At 42.3% G+C, this 24,640-nt stretch overlaps 1 protein-coding gene and 1 long non-coding RNA gene across 2 annotated transcripts in view; both read left to right on the top strand.

The window, feature by feature from the left end:
* The window catches only part of efcab11 (EF-hand calcium binding domain 11), a 44,600-nt gene extending 36,660 nt beyond the window's left edge, over positions 1–7,940 (top strand). Inside the window, exon 6 of the mRNA XM_088647514.1 lies at positions 7,272–7,940. Coding sequence (XP_088503640.1) covers positions 7,272–7,353 — 82 coding nt within the window. The 3' untranslated portion in view covers positions 7,354–7,940. The remainder of the gene's footprint in view (positions 1–7,271) is intronic.
* An 8,850-nt stretch (positions 7,941–16,790) lies between these two features.
* LOC148653024 (uncharacterized) lies at positions 16,791–24,045 on the top strand. Its single transcript, XR_015941577.1, has 5 exons — positions 16,791–18,408; positions 19,746–19,803; positions 20,304–20,395; positions 21,298–21,341; positions 21,977–24,045. It is a non-coding gene; the product is annotated as an uncharacterized LOC148653024 (long non-coding RNA).
* The last annotated feature ends 595 nt before the right edge of the window (positions 24,046–24,640 follow it).

The following is a 24,640-nucleotide window of genomic DNA, read 5'->3' as shown; positions in this document are numbered from 1 at the left end:
AAAAACCCCTAAAAACTGACCTTTTTTAAAAATAATTTTAAACAGAGCAGTCTTGGGCTTGTAAAGCAGCTTTAAACAAAAGTTAGGTGAGCAGGTAAGGGAATTACAACACAAATTTAGAAAATTTAACACCTCTTGATTATCAGCGGACCCCTGGAAGGGCGAGGTTGGTTTTATTATGCATTGTTGACAAATAATGTTTTGGTGAAATAGCTTGGTCATTTTATGACATAGAGTGTTTTGTGCCAGGCCATGTGGCAGTGCAAAAAATAGCTGCATGGGGTCCTCTCCTGTGCTTTGCAGGAGCCTGAAGTTGTGTGTACTCATCTTCTGAGGTGTTTTTTTGGCCTTATTTGTCAGTACCCCCTCAGACGTCTGTGATAGATTCGCCCACCTCTCTCTAAACCAGTGTGCAGCCCTACTGGAGTCCCATCAGCGAAGAGGCTGGCCCTGGCACTTGAAAGATCTGTCTGGTTAATCAGCAGAGAAGGCACCTTGTTGGAAAAGCTGTCATCCTTACATCTTCAATTGGCGGGTCATTTCATCCCCAGCAGGATCTCTTTGCGTGAAGCGTAATTTCTCCTCTCTCTGCTCAATTGGTGTGACAGCTTCTCCTCTAATGTAATGGCAGTTCTAAATTCATCGCGAAACCACTGCAGAGAGAGTGTGAAACTAGCCAAAAATGACAGTAAGATTTCTCTTGTTAAACTTTTCCCCTACTGATAGAAATTTACACTTCATATACCTTGTGAAATAATATTGCAGTTATAAGCTCTGTTCGTCAGTGCTACCACAGGTGCTGTCAGTCGTTCTGATTAACGTCAGCCTAGCAGGGTGTAAACCTAGCTTTCATGAAAAGTAATAAACTTTTGTTCTCCTGGAATGAAAAAGGAGACCAGAAAGATGGATCTTTTCCCTTTGTTTTGTTTTTGTGTTACAGAAAGTATGGCACATTGTTTCTTTTTAATTTACAGGTATTATTAATCCAAGTAGAAGCATAATTTAGGCAGTGTGTTCAAATCAGAAAAATGGGGTTGCTAGTACAGTATGTAAGAAGACAATCATTTCAGAGTTTTTTTTTGGTTCTTGCTCCTGGAATATAAAATAATAAGATAAGATCACTTTATTGGCCAAATACAATTTCTTGCATTAGGAGTTTGTCTTTTCCCGCATATCCCAACTTGCTCTCCATGAGACACGCAGACAGAGAGAAGCTGGGGGTTAGAGCGCAGGGTCAGCCATTTACACGGCGCCCCTGGAGCAGTTGGGGTGAAGGGCCTTGCTCAGGGGCCCAGTGGAGTAGGATTCCTCTGCCAGCTGCGCGAACCGGCAACCTTCCAGCCACAGGTGCAGATCCTGAGCCACAGAGCCACCGCTTTGCCCCACAGAGCCACTGCTCTGCACATATAGTACTTTCTAGAGATGTATTCCCTTACATGTGTACACAAGGCCGTGTGCAGTGAGTGGAGGAAAAGTCAACTAGTTAACAATGTTCAAATAGTCAAGAAGTGTCTATAGACTCCAGACAAATGAATTTGTTTGAATGGATTCTAGACTGCTTTGAATATCACTCATTATATTGTGTGATCAAATAGTGTTCAGTTTAAAGTTGTATGAATTCTACGTAATCAGAATACAAGAAAGTCTCCTGAAGTAAATTCTGAATGAACATCACGGTACTAAATACAGCTGTAGCTTTGCAGACACCAGTGCAGTTGAGGCAGTTATGAAGACACTGAGAAATGATAGCTGTGGCGAATGGGCTCAGCAGCTTGAGGCATGGTATAGCTACTTCAGGATCCAAACTGGAGTAAAATAAATTGAGTTACTTGTGGCTTAAACAGACTGTTGCCTGGTTTCGTATAATGGAATGGTACACCTTTATCGGCATCATGTTTCCTCAGAATTAATTAGTTTGCTTTCTTAGAGTAACACATTTTAAAAACGTGTATTGTGACATAATTTTTTGCCTGCATTACATTCTTTCTATACAATGTGTTTGTCCACAAAAAAAATATTTTCCAGCTGGGCAAGAAGTTTCCTCTTAATACTCTTGAAGTAATACCTGCCTTTCCAGGCAAGGAGCAGTACAAGTAACTGCAACTTGCAGTTAACCAAACTGGGACAATGCAGAAGTACAAGCAGCACAATCTTCAGTGATGTCTCTGGAAACATACTGTTGTTTTAAAAAAACAGTACATTTTTAACACTAAAGTGCCCAGCATTTTTTCAGTCTGTTCACAGCACCATGTGACTTTCTGGTCAGGTGCCGTCTTCCAGGAAATGTTTGTGGCTGCTGAGGAGAGACTTAACCATTGGTGCATTCCTGTAAGATGTTGAAGTTGTCTCCTGTTGTCCCCTCTACAGGCTGTTGAATTGTCAATAGTAATAGTCAATAATACTTTAAGGAGCAAGCTAGGGATGTGTGATGCTTGGGTTCATTCAATAACCCTACATGTTAGAACACCCACAACTGTATAAAAAACCTGACAAACACATGACTTTGAATAGTTTTCTATTGACCTTGTGGTAATGCTGAAGAGGCTGATGGTAGTAGTATTTGAATCGGTTTCTCATGCAGTCGCCATACTGTACGTAGACAAAGTTAATCTAAAACAACAGTGCAATCTCCGTCATGGTGGGGCTATAGTAAATATGGCTGGTTGTATCTCAGCTATTCTGGCCATGTTTTTGAGAAGCTGAAAACGTACTTCTTAAAAACAGGTTTGCATATTTAAATGATTAGTGGTGTGCATTTATATATATATATGTTTACATATAGAGCTCCTGAATTAACACCTTTTCTGGATGGGGAGATGTGGCAGCACCAGGCACTGGATTTTTGTGGTGCCATGTGCTGATCCGGTGCTTTATGGCTCTTAACATATCTCTACAGCGTTCAGTAAATGAACGGTGCAAGTGCACTTGGAGCAGCCATATGAATATTGTATAAGCTGTTGCTCCTGGGCCTCTCACTCAAGATGTTATACGTTTAAGGCTTGCTGGAAATAAAAGTCATTTTTCACTTCTCAGACTTTCACTCAGAAGCAGCGAGCACTAATGTTGTGTTCAGAGCTGAGAGAGGCTGCTCACCCGTGTGTTTGCTTGTGGACTCCCATGCAGACGTTTTGTTGCATTGAGGAGCTGCGGGCTCAGCACATCACAGGCTCCAGCACACTGGTCTTGGCAAACCGCATGCATGCTACACAGTAGGCATTTCAAGCTGTGGCAGCAGTTTGTTTATGTAAGTTATTGTGAAGTTATACATATGGTTATACTCATTTCTTTAATATGTTATTGCTTTTAACAATAAAATGGGTCCTGTATCAGGTTGGCAAGAGAGTGGGCTTACCCTCAAAATAAGGTTATCTTTGCCTTCAGAAATAACTTTCTCCTAATTACATGATGGTCTTGGACATTTAGTCTATCGGGAGTCAGTTTATTTCTCCTTAAACCAACCGTGAGCTTATTGCTAAATTGAAGTGAAAGCAGGGGCTTGCAACTATAGGAGGAGCGCCTGTAAGTCACATGCATATGAACGCTGCATAGTTATGCCCTTCTGATATGTGAATGAGCTCCAGAAATTTGTCATTCAGTCACCTCATTTTTTTTTACGTCGATGCAGTAGCCTGTAACTTTTCGCATTTTGCTGTCATTTCTTAAACAAATAAATAAAAAATGATGACTTGGCTGGTTTGCTGATGTGTTGATTAGCTAAGCATTCACTAATACAGCTGCCACACTGTCAGTAATGAGAACAACATTCCAGAGCCTAGCAGGATTATTCTGATTATGATGGTATTCCAGCTATGACAATGTGGTAATTAGAAGATCTGCATGCATCAATGATCCTTCATCAGAGCTTAGCTTCCAAGAAATTTTTCATTTCCTACTGAAGGCTAATAACCGCCATGCCACAGCATACTTCAAAATGCCATATCCTCAGTACCATCATTTGTTAAAGATGCTTCTGCCATGCTGTCCAAGTATTTCTGGGCCATAATTAAATTCAATAGCAGCAAACTTTGCAGAACTAAATGACAAAAATAAATTGAGTGTCTGCTGGAAGTCAGAGAGTAAATAAAAAGCCTGGCATTGACTGAAAATAGCAGATAATTAAAAAAAAATATTTCTGTGGTATGTAAAAGACAAGTGTACTTTTGTATGTTTTAAAATGATTTAAAAACATTAATGTAATATAGGAAAATGAACCAGAGCCCCATTCTTATGGTTGTGAGGCTGTACCAAAGACAAACGAGGATGTTCCAGGCTGTCTGGCTGCTCTTGCTCTGCACACGGGCGTTCTGTCCTGCCCAGTGAGGAGACAGGCTTGTTGGCACCTTGTTCTGTTTATGGTTCAGCTCCACCCTTTGTAAGCAAAGGGTTGAAAACTGCACAAGCGAAGGTAGCTCATGGGTTCCCCATCCTGCTGAAGGGGACTATTGCTCTGTCAACAGCAGCAAAGATGTGGGAAGGCAGACTTGTCTCATCTTCAGTGCTAGGTGGAAATGGGGAGTGGGTTAGGCTGTGGGAGACCAGGGTATAAAATTTAATTTTGTAAGAAAAACATTGTAATATACAAGATAACATGCAGAGATTTTCCTTAATATTCTGTAAGTAGTTTTGGAAATGTACATCACATGAACAGCTCATGGGCAATGGAGGTATTGTAGTGACTGCTTCCATTTGTCCTTCTGTCTGTTGTGTTTCTGTCTGCTGTACTGTGGTGTCCAGACGTATTTGTGCACATTTAGCTGAATGTAGCTGAATCTTCTATTTTTAGAAGCCTTTCCATATATTGTACAATGTATGAGATCATTGTCAAAGCTGCTATTCATGGCAGCATCATAATTTAGATTTTTATTTTTAGAATGATCTCTATCCGCTACTCTCCAATATGACATAGCTCTACTCTTCCATGGGGGAGTAGCGCAAAACTATCTGGGCCTGATAGTGGCAATTAGCAATTATGATAAGCATTGTTTGCATTTATGTTGTAGTTTTAATCATGAAAGATCCCAGCATGCTTCACTTATAAGATATGATTTTAAATGACCAAGTAGTCAGGATCTCCTACGGCACTGAGGCCTCCATCACCATGACTGAACATTGGTGTGGAAGTTCAGGTCCAGGGGGAAGACTGCCCCCTAGTGTTCCACCAACACCACTACAATCTACCTTCTAAAGATTTACCATTCCAGTACTAATGAGGCCCAGCCTTACCTAGCTTCCAGGATCTGACAGAATCAGGCTACAAGGTGGTAACATTGCTATCCCTAATAACGGAAATGGCTAGCAACACAAACCAGAATACCTGCCAAAATCTGCACACTGAGGAGGAGACATCAGCCATGTCTCCACAGAGCCCTTCCACTTCCACTGACATTAGAATGTAATTAGAGCTACAAAAGACATTCATCTGAATGGGGATCAGCGACTTGGAACAAGAAAGGATGATTTTCCAGTTGCTGGATGCTTAATGTTGTTTTAATTCTCCTCCCTGTTGCTACCGAATTTTACTCACATCTGCTGTTTTCTCAGTTGATCAGTTTGAGCACTGAGTAATAAAGAAGTCATATTGGAAGAAGGAAATAAGCTAAGAAAAGCAGTAAAATTATTAATGTACTGTTATGTATGCTCAAAATACCATAACAAAAAATCAGTGTTTCATATTAGTTATTCCAGATATATATAAAAAATACCAACATTTCAGACTGATGCTCTGCAATGGAAGACTTTTTCATTATACTGATTTCACAATGGTGTTTCTGTTCCTAGGAAGTTGCTTCTTAATAGAAAGTAGCTTGAACTATTTTACTGCATTATATTAACCTGTTTTTCAAATGTTCAGACATCAGATTTCTACAGTACATTTTCATCTCGTTGTTCTCTTTCGAGAGTTATCTCTTGAGGAGCTCAAACGGTGGTGGTGGACGAAGTTGTTTAAACAGTGGTGTGGAAAGGGGAACCAGACTGAAAGTCTGCTGTGAAGTTCAGTATTTGTGAGCAGTGGGTGCGTCTCCCCTTCAGTTACAAGGCAATGAGTACTCACGGTCTGTCAGGAGAGAGCCTAGGGGAGTGTGGGATCAGGATTGGAAGACGAGATTGAGCTGCAGGAGCGCTCGTTTGCTAGATTATGAATGAGGTGTGATGCTCTTGTCATCCACCTTCGACTGCAGCTCTCGGTGCCATTGGTGCCTGGCACCCCCAGATGCAGTGGCAGGGGTTATAGTGCAGGATCTTCTCCAGCACAGTTCTTCCTGTCAGCTAAAGTCACCACTACAGGCAAGGACTGAAAACATTGAATCTTATTATAGGAACAGAATATCGAGGATTAGCCACAGAATCATATTTGTGCAAATGATTAAATTAGCAGTGTATTTAAAGGGACACGTGGGGTACCTGTGTATTTAAAGGAAATAGTATAATGGTAAAATACCTTTGCAAACTTGTTTAATAACAGGCAGGACCTAATTAATGGGAGCCATAGCATAAAGATACTCTTTCCTCTTTTTTCCTGCAACGCTCTGGTCTCAGAAACTGCAGCATCCTAAACTCTGAAGTCCTCCATGGCAACAGCAGTCCCAAACTCCACCCAGAAATGTGGTGGTGATATATCGTCTCTGTCCTGTAAACAGGCAAAATATGCTTATGTATCTTTGATCTAAACTGGAATAGCTGTTAAACCTTGAATTTAACCCGATTTCATGGTCTGGTCTCAGACAAACGCAGTAGTGCAGTATGTAGTTTGGGTAAAATTGAAAACAGTATGATTTTTAGTTTACCACAGCGTGTCTAACAAATTGGTTGAAGAAATGTGGTCCCAAGGCTGATGTGAATGTAAAATTTTCCCATGTTAAATACTAATTTGTTACCCAGCAAAGAATCACGAGTGCTGTCAGCGTCTGCCGGTCCTGTGGACGGGCGAGACCCTCACTTTCGGGCGGAAGTGGGCCCAGCCAAAATTCATTTTCAGTTCAATTCATTCCCAAGTGAAAGAAGTGATTGGGGGGGACAAAACACAGTGTCTTCGGTTTAAATCTGAAACACCCTGCCTAACACGCCTCAGCTCTGCACCTGCTTAAAGACGTCTTTGTGTCGGCCCGAGCCCAGCTGTGCAGCTCTCTCCTGCGCCCAGGGGACGGGCCGCGGGGCAGCGCCGGCGCCAGCGTGGCACGGGGGGAGGGAGGACGCCCGGCAGCGGCTCTCTGAAGACGTGGTGCTGCCCGGTGTCTCACTCACTGCTTTTTGCCTGTGATTTTCCCATACAGGGAGGTGGATCGGGATTCAGACGGACACATCAGTTTTAAGGATTTGGAGTCTGTCCTCACCTACGGACAAGATGACTCCTAGCCCCCGGAAACCAGCTGGAGAAAGCCATGGGAATCAGCTCGTGCTGAAAAGAATCTTGTAAGATAAAATCATTTCAGTATGACAGGGTTCATATCAAATGATGTGAAAAGCAGATGTCTATCGCAGTACAGATATTTTAGATATGTTGTGCTCCAGCATCATATTCCTGCAAATGATTAAATTACCAGCTGTGTACCCATTCATTTAAAGGAAATATTGCAATGGTGAAGTACCTTCACAAACTTGTTTTGTAATAGCCAGACCCTGATATGTGGAGGCCATAACAGAAAGGCACTATTAAATGCTGTTCTTAAAGCTGAATGTGTTTTACGCCTCTCTTAAAGTCTATGAGCACCTGAGAAAGCTATAGCACATGGCATCAAATTGAATACTATATTACATAAGATTTTTTTTAAATCAGTTTTACACAAAATGCTTATCCATGACTTAATATCTTCAACTGTATGTTTTCAAGGGATTTCAGAGTTCCTTCTTGTTACACATGATTATGAAACTGTAAATACTTGTTTGTGTTTTGAGAGATTTACTGTGCTCCCTACTGAATAAAGATTAATTTGTTTTCGTAATCAAGCCTGAGTCTTCATCTGAACAGCACATACACTCTTTCCACAAGCTCCGCGAGAATGCTCTAAAGTCAATGAGCAAGGAAATGAACTGGAATAAATAAAAGCTTTAATCAAATACATTTTAATCTGTACGTGGAGTTATTTTAGAACTCGCATATTCATTGAACAAATAGAAATTAGATGTGTTTAGCTGCAAGTACTTTCAAAGAACTATAAATTGTAGTTCTGTAAACTGTAAACTGCAGAAGCCCTCCACTCGCAGCCCAGGCAAGTATAAACATGTAATATTGTATATTGTTGAGCTGCTCTGTTAATGCATAAAAAAAAAAATAACAGTAATTGTGGGGAGGCATTTATCAATGGAATGGCAAAGCCTGAAGAAAAAGATTATGGTTATTGTATACATTGAGCATGTGGTTATGGGCAGCACAGTGGTGTGCAGTAGCTTCTTCAGAGCTCTGGGGGCCTGGGTTCAGTTCCTGGGGTGCTATCTACATGGAGTTTGTATGTTCTCCCTGAGTTGGTGTGTGTTTCCACTGGGTGCTCCAGTTTTCTCCCTCAGTCCAAAGGACATACTAGAGGTTAACTGGCTTCTGGGAAGAACTGGTCCTGGTGTGAGTGTGTGCCCTGTGACGGACTGGCGTCCCGTCCAGGCGTGTCCTTGTGCCCACTGCTGGCTGGGATAGGCTCCGGCTACCCCTCGCCCCTGCATTCGATAAAGAGTTAGAAGATGGGTGGATGGAAATATTGTTTAAGTCGCGATCTGTCGGTGCTGCTGAAGAGCAGCCCAGTCATACAGTGCCAGTCTGTGTATATTTTGTGGAACCACACAACCAGCACCTTGGGATGGCAACCCTGTAGTTGCAGGACCGGCCTGACAATCCAAAACATCCTGGGGAAAAATGTCTTCCTAAACTACTGTTTCTTAACACAAGGCAAGAATAAAAAAAGTGCTATCTAACGGAATCAATGAGTCACCGAGAGAATTTAATTAAAGTGCATTTTGTTTAGCCATTTGACCTTGGCTGGGTCGGTTTCCACCTGAATCTGGGTTGCTTCCGTGCCACAGGGGTATCCAGATAGAGAAATGTCCAGTATGAAAGCTGGATTTGTTTTATCTCCTGGTTTACACACGCGTAGAGTTTTAATTGGGCCTCGCTCCTTTCTATTCTTGTTCCTGCCTGTGTCTTTAGGGACTCGAGGGATGAGTCAGCAGCTGGCAGTCCCAGACTGGGCCATATTAATGTGCGGTGGCAAGTCTACTGTAAACACAGATCTGCATAATAAGGGAAATAATTACATAAGAAACTTTTTTTTCCTGAAAACCTTTTAAATGAATCTATCCACTCCGCACACAAGTTAAATGACGTCTGCGGTATTTGGCCGCGCTGTCTGAATCCATTTGCCTCTTTATGGAAATTAACAGAAAAAAAAAAACTTCTGAGCATGAAATATCATTAATCAGGGATGGCAGATACAAATGAGAGGCCTTGCACTCTGCACTACCTTCTCAGAGAGACAAAATGTTGCCGTGCTGTGCTGTGAAGAAGGGACGTATCTGAAGCATCACTTGACTCTACAGAGCCTTAATTTCTTCAAGGAACAAGAGTTTCTGTAAAGGTCTCCCTGTGCTTGTACAGAAAGCCTGGTTAAGAGTACAAAACTAGGTTTCCGTATAAATGCCCTTCACATGACACCTTATTAAACCAGGGAGGGTGTCTGCTAGGCGACAGTATAGTTTTGTAGTGCTGTGTAATGTGCTTTAGCTGTTTTAGCACTTTTGTCTTTAAATAATGGAGCAGCACTCCATCTTTTATCCACTGTTCAGAAAACACAAGCTGTTTGCTGGGTTTGACACAAGGCAGTGCCCATACACCTTCTTTATGGAAGTGTAATTCCTGTCACGGTTGCGGAAACAAATATTGCTCCTTTCTCACCAGAAAATATTTTAACATTTTTTGATCAAGGGCTATCCCTCCATTTTCTAACTTAAATATTTTCTTGTGTGACCGCGTGATACCTCAAGGGATGTGGTAGGATATCATTGAGGCCTAAATCGTTCCAGTGAAGTATTATCTAAAAAGCAGTATTTATAATCATACAACAGTGTGTGTGATGTGCGGTTTATACCTTTTACTTTTAAATGTAAAATCAGCTCCAGCTGTTGCAAGTACTGCACACCCAGCTTGTGATAATGCCTCTTCCAGAAGCTCACTGTCACCATTGAAAACTAACGGCTTGAGTTGCAAGTTATGAGGCTGTATGAACATATTGATTTTCTGAAGGGAAGCCCATTAAACTTGATTTAGAGATTCTTTTTTCTTATTCTCTTACCTTTAAGTCCAATTTAGCCATTCAAGAGCTCCAGTATAATGGAAACGATGACAGAGGAATATTTCTGATTTACTGGAATTTGCTGACCAGAATAGCAGAATAGAGCTTTTTTTTTTAAATTCGGAGCGGGCAGTTATTTCTCTTCTTCTTCCACCTCCAAATCTGGAATCACCAATTTTCAATCAAGCTGGCTTCTGTGGTACAACCCTTGAGCCTGGGCCACCTGTCATTTCTTGCACCGCAGTCTCACAATTACCATTAGCTAGGAGGGACTCAGCTCTCCCTCACCAGACACAGGACCCACTGTGCTACACACAGCTGCTGCTCCTTACCTACCTCACTACGTCTACCATTGGGATACAACCAGTATACAAAAGAAGGTACTGAACCGGGTGTTTGGTACATTTACCAATCCACCTCATGTTACCAGAATTGAAATTGTACTGGAAGTCTGTTATAGGGTCAGTGAGCGTGGCTGTTGCAGAGGGAGAAAGGGCTTGATGAATCTTCCACATTTTCTTGAAGAAACGACAGAAAGTGCAGACTCCTGTAGTGCTGCAGACGTGTTTCTGGAGTTTCGGGGAAGGCTTTGACAAGACCCCGAAACCGGGAACTCATTTCCAGACTCGTAGCTGGGGGAATGAATGACGCCGATAGAAATAAGATCCTAGGGAACGGGCAGTGAGGATTTAGGAAACACAGATCGTGCTAAGCTTGATGCTGTGATAAGGTTCACTCAGTGTACCAGACAGCAGCTCTTCCTGTGTTGTAACCTGATCACAACACGGGTGGCTAATGAGCCTGACCCAGACCCTGACCACTGGTCTGCAAGTGCTTTATCTGTTGGGTCAGTAGGCACTGCTGGTGCCTCGTAGATCAGAAGCAAGTTGACACTTTGACATTGTTGTGTAGATGAGTGCTGTACTATGGTCTTGTCATGTTAAGCAGGTGTGTGAGAGTAGCTGTGTTGTCTGTGCAGTCCTACTCTCCCCTCTTTCCTCCCAGCTAGGCTCACGTACAGAGCACACTAACCCTTCCTTCCTCGAGAGTGGCTTCCTAACTCCCTCATGCACAGCTGACGCTTCAGGTGTGTGGGGGGCGTCCCCAGCCAATCCCCAATCTGCAGACCGGTTCAGAAGGAAAATCCCTCATTAGAATCGAAACATTTATTTTTCACAGATATGAAATCCAAGAAAATATGGTGCATACACCGTAAACAAAGTTGAAATACTCTTGACAATATAATCTTTTACAAATTTGAATTTATTATTTTGACTTGCACACTGGTGTCATATTGACTGTTAAACCAACTTGGTCTTTTCTTCAACACTTCAGAGATTCAGGGTGAAACTGTATCACATTTTTTTCTGCTTTTTAGACCACAAGCCTTCAGATGTGAATATCTCTGAGCGCTTGTTCTCCAGAAAGCGTGCTCTAACACACTGAGCTGCTTTTCTACATTCTTCTCCAGTTTCTTTGTTGTATTTTAACAGCCAAGGGCTCACTCAACAAATGCTAATTAAAAGCACAAACAGATTAGAAAGTGCAATCAACAATTCAACAAAGTGCTCATGCTATCAACAATGAAAGTTACTGGCCAGACTGCACAATCAGCATTAGAAGCTGATGCAGCCCAGGTTGTATGACTTACATACTGTACTGTATTCCAATCTATGCTGTGCTCCTGTTGGAAGACTGGGTTCACTTCCATTAAGACAAAAACTCATAGTGGGGCATAATTATCAACACAGAAAGATTACAGAATTGCTACATGCCTTGCAATTGTATTTAAAATTATAATTTGACCCTATTAATTAAGCCTGTACCACATGACACTATATTCTATTATAAACCACACTGTATGTTATAGTATACAGTACCTGCTATTTGCTATTAACTACTTTTAATGCCACCTCTTAAGTCACATTCTTTTAAATACAATTAAATTGTTTACAATCATGAAACATTTCGTGTTTAAAAACCTTGACAGACTATTCATGCAAAAAAGTGTGGATTTTTTTTTCTCCTGCCCCAGAAAGCAAAGACAAATTTGAAACTGTTACCCACCTTTAAAAAACCTGCTTGCGTTTTGTCGGGGAGAGATTCTGTGGAATGGACATGTGTGTGGTAACTAATGTCACATTGAAAGATACATTGTGTTATTATTTCTTTCTCTGCTGCATTGCTGAGCTGAATTTCTATTTTCAGCTTGTCAAACCAGAGCCAGAAAAGAAGAAAATTACAACCATATGGGCAATAATTGTATTTTGTTTTGCTTTATGCTAAATTTAAGTGTCATGTCTTACCCAGTAAAGGTGACACTGTTGTGTCTGGGACACACACCTCTGTGCCCTGTGCCCAGATGTTGTGATACAGTATCTATTTTGAGGGTGTTCATTTTTAATAGAAATGCAGCCTTTACTATCGTGTTTTGTTTGGCTTCTTGTCAAGTTAAATGGTTTTGTATGTTAATGCACTTCCTTAAAAACACCTCGTCTAATCTGAGGCCAGTCCCTGCAAGGGTAATTCTCAAGATTAAGTTATTGATTCTGGCAAAAATGTTCTTGCACGTAACCTGAATCTCAAGAGCAAAGGCAATGAAAATAAAAATAAAAATCTTTGCGTTCTTTTAAGCTCTCTTTCACAGTTTGTCAGTAACATTTATGAATTAATTTAGTGGATTAACATTTGAAAAGATGACAGTGGGAGAGAGCTCCACATGCCTGTATTCTTGAGTAATTTGCCTTGTAGAAGACTTTTATATATGGTATGCTTCATAAAACTTAATCCCATGCATGATACATGTTTCTGTTGTCACTTTACACAGAAACAAACAAATATCACTGCCTGGCTACTCAATACTGTTGGCTGTCTAGCTGTGGTTAAGGATGACTGTCTAGCCATTCATGATCCTCGGCTACTTGGAATATCAAGACACTTGACTCTCTTTGCACCCAGGCAGTGAAAGACATCGACCTCAGACATCAGGGTGCTGGGAAGAGTGGAACAAGCTGCCCAGCCATGTGGTGTGGTTTTTCCTATGTTCTTATTCTGAGAGGCAGGCACAGACATGACAGGACACTCTAAAGGCTGTACTCCCTAGGACAGCTGAGGACATTTGGAGTAAATCAGGAAGCAGGGACACACCTCTACAGCACTGTGACTAAGGGCACGGTCACCCTCTCAATAACAGTGAGGTGTGCAGCATGTCACCAAGCATCTTTCAGGACCCTATGCAGACAGCACAATCTGGAAGGGAATGAGACAAACACAGGGAAAAAGACTAGGATAAGGGCTGGAAGAAGAACAGGGGGCGTGTCCAAGGTGCGCTGGTGTTCGGGGGGAGGGTATGCCCAAGGCAAACAAGTCCAAGGGAGTCCGTAAGTTAAACCAGGGAAAGCCAATGTCCAAATCCGGGTGATCCATCCTGACACAGACAAACGGAGTTAAAAGCCGGAGTGGGATCCGGTGAAGGGTCGGGGGAATAAAAGAGGGGTAACAGGACCAAACGCTCCCAGTCCCGGACTCAGAGGGTCAGGATGCCGCTGTGAAGCCGATGTCGTCGAGACACTCCTAGAAGTCCATCTTCCAAAGCTGAGCCCAGATTGGCAGGAACGTCTGGCTTTTATAGCACAGGGGGCAGGAACCGAAGGCAGGTGCAGGAGATTACGAATAAAACAAGGAAGGGCTAGAGCATCCTAAAGAGGAGGGGTTTACGATCGTGACACAGCAACACAACAGCCCGAGAGAGGAGACAGCTGGAAAGAGTCATGTGCACAGCACCCAAGATCATCAGAGGTGATCTTCTCTCTCTTGTCTGGGAAGGTGTCCACAGGCCCCTTTCACCTCCTTCCACCCTGCCTGCTCCTTTTCTAAACATCTCCCTTCAGGGAAGAGGTTTCAAAGCATCAGATGTAGTCCTGCTTGTTCTAAAACAGCAGCTCTCCAGAGGCCATTAAGTACCTCAGTATGTAGATCTTGGATGGAAGTAGATCTAGGAAGTTGCATTGATCATATGGACGTGAATGTGAGTAGAATAGACCTTTGATTGATGGAATAATATGTATTGTGTATGTGGAGATATAATATGTGTTTTGTTTTTTTGATTTTTTTATCTGTGCTGCACAGAGGGCAAATTCCCCAGTTTGTTGACATGGCAAGATTCGAACTCTTGAATCTTGAATCTGTGAATGTACGGTTCTCTCCTGACAGGGATTGTTCCCTTAAATGCTCTTTGAAACCAACTGTGCAGGGATTCCTAACAAGGTAGTTCACATGGCCATCTGTACGGATTGGAGGACACACTGCCTTGCCTACAAGCACAGCTGGCAGTGACTGTAAGTGGACAGTGAAACTGTGGGGCGATGGAGAGCAAATACACCCCAGTAGCCTAACCATGTTGAGCCTCCCTTGGTTTATCGTCACCCATTAAAGGGCTACAGTGGTGCAGTTTGGTCTTTGTCATCATTATGCCTTGGTGCTTGATAATGAAATGTAACAGACACTTTCAGAACATCAGCTAGTTTCACAGATAAAGATACTTTTTAAAACACAGCTACAGCCTGCAAATGCATTGGCTCCAGCCACAAGCAGCCTTACTCAACAGCTAGCAGAACTGACTTTTCCCAGTGGCTTTTCCCTTGCTGGGCAAACAGGATCACCAGTCACATTTCCTCTGGAATGTACAACTATCATGTGCAGGAGCCAATACCAGAGCTGAAAATGTATGTACTTAGCCAGAGACGATCAGTAATACAGTGACATGAATAAATGAGTTTGTGATTTCAATATTTATTTAATTAAATCACAGTATATGTTGAACAGAAATATCTGTATAAAATGGCCCACGTTGTTTTCATAGGGTGAAGAATGTCCAAGTTTACAGAGAGAATTGCTCTGTAATCGTAATTATTCCGTTGAATTTTCCAAGAAAAAAAAGCATAGAAAAATATAAGCATAGAAAATGAACAAAAGACATGCTTTTCTTCTCAAATGAGTCAGACTACATGGTATTTTGGTTCAGTGTGAGAATGTCTTATAGTGTATTTTTAGTGATTGCCTGTCACAGTTTAAGTCAAATGTTCAGCATGACAATACCATTTCCTGTTTTTTAAATCCTGATTCATTTATGCCAGAGGCAAAACTGTAGGATTGTGTCTTAAAACTGAGAAAGCGTGTGCTCAACGTGACCGCTTGAGTTCCAGTTTGAAGCCTATCTGAAGAAAGACGGGGACTAAAAATACAACACAGCCTCTCAAACCCTTTACCTGACACCCTCCCCTGGGTCCAGCTGAGTTCTCATACAAGCGCCGAGATCTGATATTGATCTCCTAAAGCGTCATTGTTGCCTCCTGTCTTTTCTTTATTTAGCTGGCAAAGCTCGTTCTCCGTGCCTACAGTGGATTTCTTCCTGGCGAAGGAGCGAGGGGCGGCGTGGTGGGGCAGGGGCGATTGTTGCTGCCTCGCGGTGCTGGGGCCCTGGGTTCAGTCCCGGTGCTGGGGTGCAGTCTGTGTGGAGCTCGCCCAGCATGTTCTCCCCGTGTTCACGTGTGTTTCCTCCGGGTGCCCCCCCCACGCTCCGAAGGCATACTGGGAGGTCAACTGGCTTCTAGGATAAACGGCCCTGGTGTGAGTGTGTTTCTGTCCGCGTGTGCCCTGCGATGGACTGGCGTCCCATCCAGGGTGCACCCCGCCTTGCGCCCATTACTAGCCGGAACAGGCTCCAGCTCCCCCGTGACTCTTCTTGGGATAAAGGGGTTGGAAAATGGATGGATGGATGAAGAAACAAGAAGGCAGTCTATCCTCAACCAAGAAATGCAGGGATTCTCAATGCTGGTCCGGGGGGGCCCCCCAAAACATGCTGTGAGCTTTCACAGCAGCTGAGCTCTAGACTGAACTGGAATTCTTCATTGAACCAGTTAGCTGCTCAACGGTACATTTGCAGGTTTTTTTTCTCCACTCAAAGGTGGGAGATTTTAGGTTACTTCAGAAACGCAATAGTTAAAAGGCCGCCGTCTTCCTTATTTAGAAACTGAATACAATGAAGGAGTTCAAATTTAATATAGTAATAATAATAATGATGATAATAATAATAATAATAAGTCAGGTGGGTAGCTGCGTCAGCATGCGTAGGCTGCAAAGGAACAATAGGTTTATTCCATGCTGAAAAAAAGAAGAAAGAGAACACAACTTTTCGGCCGTGGAGCCTTCTTCAGGTGTCATATATAATAATAATAATAATAATAATAATAATAATAATAATAATAATAATAATAATGAGTCTGAAACCTGGGGCGTGAGGGGAGAGGAGACAGGAAAGAGGGGTGACCGAGGGATCCCGGGGGGGGGGGGGGCTGGTCCGGACAGTCTGCTTCGGCACCCCCCATCCCGGGGATCCAACAGGTCGGGATCGTAACGCCCTCGGCCCCGCTCCTGAGGGATCGGGCGACGGATCTTTCCGCCGGCCACCCTCCCTCCTCTGCGTTTCGCTTTCAGTCACCCCGGGTTAACACGACCTCCGCGCCGGCAAAGGACCGATAAGTTTTAGTCTGAGGAGCGGGTGTGTGAAAAATGCCCGATTTCCCCCCGGGAAGGCCACACGCGTCCCCTCCCGTGTCCCTGGGTGGAGAGGGGCCGAGGGAGGGAGCGCACAGCCGGGATGGTTGCTATAGAGACGGATCCGCTGGCGTTGTTGAGCCATTTTTATACACAGACCAATCCCGGCAGGCTCGGGTTCCCTCTAACTTTTTTTTTTTCTCTTTCAAAATTTCAATCTAATTATATCGCCCTGCTGTACACGATTTCACAGCCACGACATGGGATAAAAAAGGGGTGAGTAGTTGAAGTTTGCGGTGCGTTTAAGTTAGCTCCGCGTTTACTTGCAGTATTATAATTATTATGATGAACATAAGCTCATCAGAGACGTCAGCCCTCCTCCTTGATACACTGCATTTTAATTGCAAGCATTTGAACTAAACGTGGAAATTATTAGGCAATAAAGTACCTGGATGTCATTAACAAAGAGGAAATAGTACAGATCATTCCTCTCCAAATGTGGAAGTTAATTCCGAGCCTACGTGAGAGCACCCACAGCCCTGAGCCCGCAGAGCAGAGCTTCACTTCACTTCACATCGAGGAGCTGCCTTGTGCTTGCGAAAATAACACTTTTGTCCTAACTTGAAGAAGCCACAGGAAATTCAATTCGAAAACCTCAAAGCTGTAAGAGCTGAAAGGGCCGCGCAGCGAGGGTCTGTACGAGTGTAGTTACAGACGCCGTCGGCTTTCTCTTCTCCGCTCGGTGTTGACCCCGAACCCGACCGCCGTCCTTCAGCTGGAGGGGTTAGTTAGACAAGAAGCACATCAGCAGATGAACGATTTATTTTCCTCCTTGCATTGCACGCAGGGTGAAGGTCAGGCTGACAGACATCGTTATCAAGGGCTGCGACTTGCAGGTGTGCTTCACCCTGTTGTACTTGTACGTACAGGACGTGTAGCCCATTAAAGAAGACCCATGCCGGGTATTTACTAACAGTGTGTGACTGGCGCCCCATTTATCACTCCTGCCCTGACATCATCACCTCCTGTCCACCTCAAGCCTGCAGTCGGTACAATCTCAGGTCAGGGCTAAGGCTGCCTGTAAAAACCTTGTGCTTTGGCACATTAAGACTTTTAACTGGGTACCAGTAATGTTGGAATTAAATTAGTTGGCTGTGCTGTATGTGTCACACCGTGCTTCTGTTGACAGTGCCATAAGAGTCATTTGTTTATTTGCATTAAATATTTTAAGTGTTTATTATGAATATTCACTGCACTTCTCCAGGCTGTTACAGTTTAAAGTATTTGGGTGATTTAAAATAGTCTGTGAAGACTACCAATTAGCCTAAGAAGAAGTATCAGGTTTGAGGGAGGAGATACACATCCTGTGCTGTGTAGCCAAAATAATCTGAAATCCCACTTCTTTAAATCACCTTGGCAACGGTGCAAGCACCGCTGTTCCATGGGGCTTCTGATTCTGTTCCAGAAATGGGGAGTGGTGTTTCTGGGGATGCAACACACCTTGGGCCTAGGTACTGTAGCTGAGGAGAGCGTCCATAAAATCAACCAAACCAGACCCAGCTGCTCGCAAAAACAGGAGGTGGGTTGGTCAAAATGACAGCCTCGCGGTAGGAGAAAGATCAGAATACAGGGCTTTCGTTGCTCAGGGCATAGTGTTGTAAATGGTGCCGCCCTAAACGTGCACTTCCTTATCTGGATGAGTTTGATACCCTTCGTTTGAAAATATTTTTGAGTAGTGTTCAAGATATGTTAAAAAAATGAATGTTAAATATTACAAAATTATGTTAGAAAAGTCTGGAGTTTGGCTACTTTGAGGTTTTATAGATGTCTTCTTTTTTGCTTGCAAATCTCCAATGAGAGTCTTCCTTTGTGCGTCTTCCTTTTCGTAGTAAAAAGCATTCACTCTCTCCCGTTCTCCCAGATGGAACAAACAGACTGGCCGTAGCATGTCTGTCCCTCCCTGGGAAAATCTAGCAATCCTTCCTGATCATCTGCCATTCCCGTTGACCAGATCTGTTTTGCTAGATGGGATTACACTGGGTTTCATCCTCACAATCGTCAAATTAAACTTGGGAAAAGTCTTTGTGTTTACATTTTAGTCGCTCACTTCACGTTTTTCTTGCTGTTGTAGGATATGCTTTGTGCAATATTGAATTAGTCAGTTATCTTCACAAACTACAAGCTGCTCATGTCTGTGTACTGTGTACGTTCCTGGCGATTAAAGCTTTCTTTGAGGCATTTATTAAGTTGAGCAAATTGTGTTGAAAGTGATGTCCCATTGTGGGTGCACTCCACGGTGAGAAGTGTAAACATACAGCTGCTTCATGTTAGTTTACAGCATGTGGATAGTTGGTGTGTTCATAAAAACACAGATATGTTCTTTTAAAGATCTCTTTAAGTCTGGTCTTGGAGAGCCCCAGATCAGCAGGATTTATAGGTCATCATTAAATCACCCATTTCTAAAGACCTGGAACAATTTAATTGTGCTCAATTAAGCAGGTGATTTGTTAAATTAAGTAACTTAGAGATCATTAGGGACCAGACCTAAGTACTCTGCAAGGATCTGAGTGATCTTAGTCTTATCTTAGTTGAACAGATTACTTCCTTAAATCTTCAGTAATTTACAGGTGTTGCCAGTATTTAGAAACCAGTGACCAATAAAACTAACTGCATCAGGGCTCTCCTGAGATGGAGACTCATCTACGAATATGTTATAAAATGTCATGAAATGTTAATGAAAATGCCAGTCATATATTTCATCATGGTTTTTTTATGTGCTAATATCTAATGTGCTTATAATGTCCAAATCAAATGCTTTGTTTGTTTAAGAGTATCAGATGCTTAGTTTTTATTGATTAATTTTATTCTGTCCTTTCTGTTATCATAACACATGCATTTGTTTTATTTAATTTATAGCAAAGGGTCAGGCTGAAAAACACACTGCCATCTCTTCTCTGGCATGACCCAATTGGAGGTATGTGCTAGAAATATCTTTGCAGACTGTGCTCTCCTTGCACTTAGATTTACAAGTGAAACTAATACCTGTTAGTGTCTTGAAGTAGCATTTATCTTTTCGGATTTGGATTGCATTTCATTCTCATGTTAGTGACCACAAGCCGTTAGAAAGCGTACAAACGACTGTATACATAAACATTATAATTACATAAACATGTTTATGCTAAAGCTCCAGTTAAGCTTGATTAAGCTCCAATCAGAGAATCAGTCAATGAACCAACTAATCATTAACTTGGAGGTTTTTGTCTTCTTAACATGTAAAAAGTAGTCCTTCTCCACAAAAGCGGATGACAGGGGGCGGTTGAGGAAACGTCTTCCACCTGCCTGTTGCTTTTGAAGAATGATGCAGTTATTTTAAATCCTTTTTTTGCAGGAATGAAGCTCCTTGATCTCTTGTCAATGGAGAGTGAGTGCCTATCAATAATAAATGTGATTATCTAATATTTTTAAATTTCGCAGTGTAAGCATGTCATGCTTTGTTGGTTTGCGCTGGGGGTGGCATGGAGATGGGGCGATTACGACACGACTCTGGGGTGCTGGCTGCAGTCCAGGTACGGACCACCTTCTGTGTGGAGCTTGCTTTTTCTTGCCTGGGCTACACGGGATTTTCCTGGGGCTCCGCTTTTCACCTGCAGCCCAAAGACATGCTGGCCAGGCTAATCAGAGTCTCTAAATCGTCCCCCTTTTGTGAGCTTGCTGCTCACGACCACCGTGTGTTTGGCCAAGCAGTTATGGAAATGGATGGTTCACATGGATGTCAGGCCAGTGCAATTTGTGATTAGCTGGTTTAGGCCATGTGTTGTGAGATGTTAGATGGGGTAGAAATTTTTTCTAAATCAGAGCAGGTCTAGGTTGTGGAAAGTGAATGTGCAATCTAAAATTTTCGACATACTGTTCCCATTTTGGTATCAGATATTTGCAGTACCACTTTGATGGTGATCTAATCCCTATAAGAAACAATTGTACCACCTCTTTGAGGTTCTTCAACAAATATATTCAGGAAACAAAAAATTAAGAATTAAATTAATTAAAGGCTACACAAACTTGCTGATTTCCTGTAACTTTCCTGTAACGTCTTTTCTAGATCTCAATACACATGTTAGAAAATTAAGATGTTTCTGCAACTACTTCTGGAATTGAAAACTTGTACAACTTGTCCCTTTACCATCACTGTTTAAAACTAGGTCCTTTAGAAGTTTCCTTCTATTCATTTTGGAGCAAGCGAGTGCATCGAATTATAGTGTGTTAAGTCTCTGATCAATGTCTCATGTAGTATACAGTATATAGAAATCATGATTTCTCTCATTTCACAATGTCATTTGCGGTCTGATTAGCATGAAATTTATCTTAAGTGTTTTGTCAACAACATACAGTATTGTCCAGTTGAACTTGACAAGATAAAAAAGAAAAAATGATAACTTAAAATGGCCATACAATGTATTGTGTTTACTAGGATGTTTCCAGAAATCCCTGGGGGTTGAGCAACTTCCCAAGAAAGTAAGTGATACATAATGTCGTATTTCCCAAGCGCCAGGGAATGACAGATACCGAGGGTAGAGGTGTATTCTAGTGTAGGTTTGACGGTGTAATCTCACCACAAAACAACATACGTTTGAGACATTTCAGTGTTGAGTTGTCCCGCAAAGTGGAACTCCAATATGAATCAGTAAAAATGTGATCTTGCTGTGGCTGCTGGAGTGGGAAATTATAGCTGTTTATTCAGATACAAGACTTGAGTGTGAAGAGAGCACCGTATTAATGAGCAGAAGACTGTCTGTGTATGTCTCTGGGTGTGTGCACAAGTAGGATGAAAGCGATATTCTGTTCTTCTGGGGAACTGGTACTGAAGCACACGCCTTTGTGGTGATTGATTTTGAGGCAGATGTGCATCCCAGTCAGTACACAGCGGGTTTCACAGCTCTCCGTTAACACGCTCAGAGGATAAGAAGTGAACAGCTCACACAGAGGAGATTTCTATAGGATTCCTGCTTAGGCCTTTTTTATCTTAAGCCTCTAATGAAGTACATCTTTGCGGTTTGATAGTATTGACATTTAGTTTCTTTTTCAACTTAATATACTTTTATGCACTGATGTAAAACATTCATGTTGTTATGAATTGTTTGTTTATGAAGATCCGACAGTCGTCTCCCAGTCTGGAGCAGCACGGCGAGGCTGTAAGGGGGCGGGAGGTGTCTCTGATAAACCGCCTAATCCCCCCTCCCCTCGGCGGCACTCTGCCCATAGCGCGCCTCGCCCGCTGGACCCCCTGTCACAGTCGGCTGCAGAGAAGAACGTCAGGATTGTCACACGGGAGAGAAGGCCGTTCGGCCCCAGTTGGCTGCAGGAACTTGGCTGGGTAGCTTGTTCCTATCGTGCCTCCGATTCTTCCACTAGAAACACAGACCCGCATCTTCCCTGACGGGGAACCGGGCCATGACAGTGAGCCTCTAGAGCATGAGGGAGTCGCCATGACCCAGCCTCGAACCTGTGACCATAGCGCTCTACCTGTGTGCAAGCAGCCTTACCCACTGTGCTCACTGGGAGACACCAGGAGTGACCTTTCAAGAGGTGTTTAAGTCGGTGTGTGTTATGATTTGCTGTTTATTTTAGCTCTTCCCCGGGATGCCTGACAATGACACAAGTTCAACACGTTCTGTATTTACCTCAAAAACTGTTAGTTAAAAGGCAGTGTGAAGGGCAGCCATTCTTCAGAGTTATTTTAGAGTGCTAGTAAAAGGTTGCTAGGGCTCGTGTTTTCAGAGTGTATGACAGTTTGCATGGCCCCTTGTTAGGGAACATTATATGAAATTCAGTCTAGAAAAGGTCACACTGATCAAGCCTTTGTCTCATTGAGTTGTAGAATGCAGCATCTTGGGAACAGCTAGGGAATCTGCTTTTATATTTTGAAGACTAGTTGATAACTGTGCTGCAAGTGAAAGACACCAGGGCCGTATTTTATCTGAGTGAGTAAGCTTTCTGGTTATACAGGGAAAAAAAATCATTTTGTTACTGTAGATTGACGTGGGAATATTTGTGTGTGCAAGAGATATACAACAGGACATTGTAACATTCCCTCCAACTATCAGCAGGGTTGCCAGTGCTCTCTCAATACTGTTTATGTTTTTCTCTGTGAGATACAGAGCAATCTCTGGCATCTCAAAAAAGTACATGGCAATCCACCTGTGGGCCCAGATCTTTTCTTTTCACCAAGACATAAGTAGCTCCAGATCCATAACATTGTTATGCTATTGTGTTAAAACATTGTAAAACTGCATGGTTTCTGAATCTTTATAATTGCTGTCAATTACACTGCATTGCTATACTTGAATACACCATCAGTGAAGTTGACCTGTGACAATTCTTTTCAGCCTTGTTTGTTTTCGAATTCGATTTGAAAATACTGTATAAAAGGACACATACTGTATTGCAGCCTAGAGGCAGATTGATGTGACTTAACTCTTCTCTTTTGTGCTCCTCTGCTCACATTGGGTCAGCGTCCTTACCTCATCAATTTCATTTATTGTTTTACTTCAGGCTGCCTGATGTTTGTATGCAATATTCCAAATGTTGTTGTATTATGAGGGTCATTGTTCTTACTTTTTCCTGAGAGCTAGATTTTAAATGTTCGCCATGAGCTAAATGTAGTGCCTTATGCTTTTTGTGACATTACAGAGTATTTTTCTTATTTTCCTGGTTCACACATTTTACTGGTTCTTCTCCCCATGCTAAAGTATTATATAAAATTAAATAAAAAATATTGAATATATAAATCCTGATACATACAAAGTAGCTGCATACAAGGTAGTTTACATTTTAAGGTGTGGGGTGGTTGTGATGTTTACAGACTGTAGTTCAAAGCACTGTTACAGAGGCCAAGCACTTTCGAAATAAACAGGAACAGAGCAATTGTACAGCATGTGTGAGTTTAAGGAATGCAAAACTACTTTGAAACGGTCTTCTGATCAATCAAATTCTATTCTATTCATTCTTTATCTTAGAAAAGGAGCAAGCGACTTTTCTTACTATCATTATTGTTGTATATTTGCGATCTCACTAAATGTCAGAAGGTAAATTATTCAGTGATCAATTATAATATGTTAGTCTGAATCTGGGCATTCTGGATGTACTGTAGATTCATACTTGACGATGAGAGGAAATGACTATCTCAAATCATTTTTTTTAATTGTTATTTGTACTCTTAAGCAACTTTCAGTCACTGTCCGTAATTAAGCCACTTTCATTCATAATAAGATAAGATCACTTTATTGGCCAAATATGCAATTTATTGTATTGGGAATTTGTCTTTTCTCATACCCCAGCTTGCTCTCCATGAGACACAGACAGGGAGAGAAGCTGGGGGTCAGAGCGCAGGGTCAGCCATTTATAAGGTGCCCCTGGAGCAGCTGGGGTTAAGGGCCTTGATCAGGGGCCCAGCGGAGTAGGACTCCTCTGCCGGCCACAGGCACAGATCCTTAGCCACAGTGCCACCGCACCGCCCCGTAATCCATAATCTTAAAAATGTGAGAATATTGAGGCCAAATTACTTGAATAAAAAAGCAATATTGCTGTGTGTTTTGACTGATTCCCCCAAGACTTTCACAAATGCGATGACTCACACCCCACTGGGAAACAATGAGCCATTCCTCGACAAAAGGAATCATCTTTATGCTAAAAAAACACAGGTAGAAGAACTACATTCTGTATTTGAAGAGCATTGTTATTCATATATAAAGATGATGGAAAAAAAAGGTGTAAGAAAGTGACGCCGGATGATGGGGATCCTGCAGCCTCACGTT

Source organism: Lepisosteus platostomus, chromosome 10, assembly GCF_059453375.1.
Source record: "Lepisosteus platostomus isolate fLepPlt1 chromosome 10, fLepPlt1.hap1, whole genome shotgun sequence".
Classification (NCBI taxonomy): domain Eukaryota; kingdom Metazoa; phylum Chordata; class Actinopteri; order Semionotiformes; family Lepisosteidae; genus Lepisosteus; species Lepisosteus platostomus.
The sequence above is the reverse complement of the archived record's forward strand: the minus strand, read 5'-3'. Positions and strand labels throughout refer to the sequence as shown.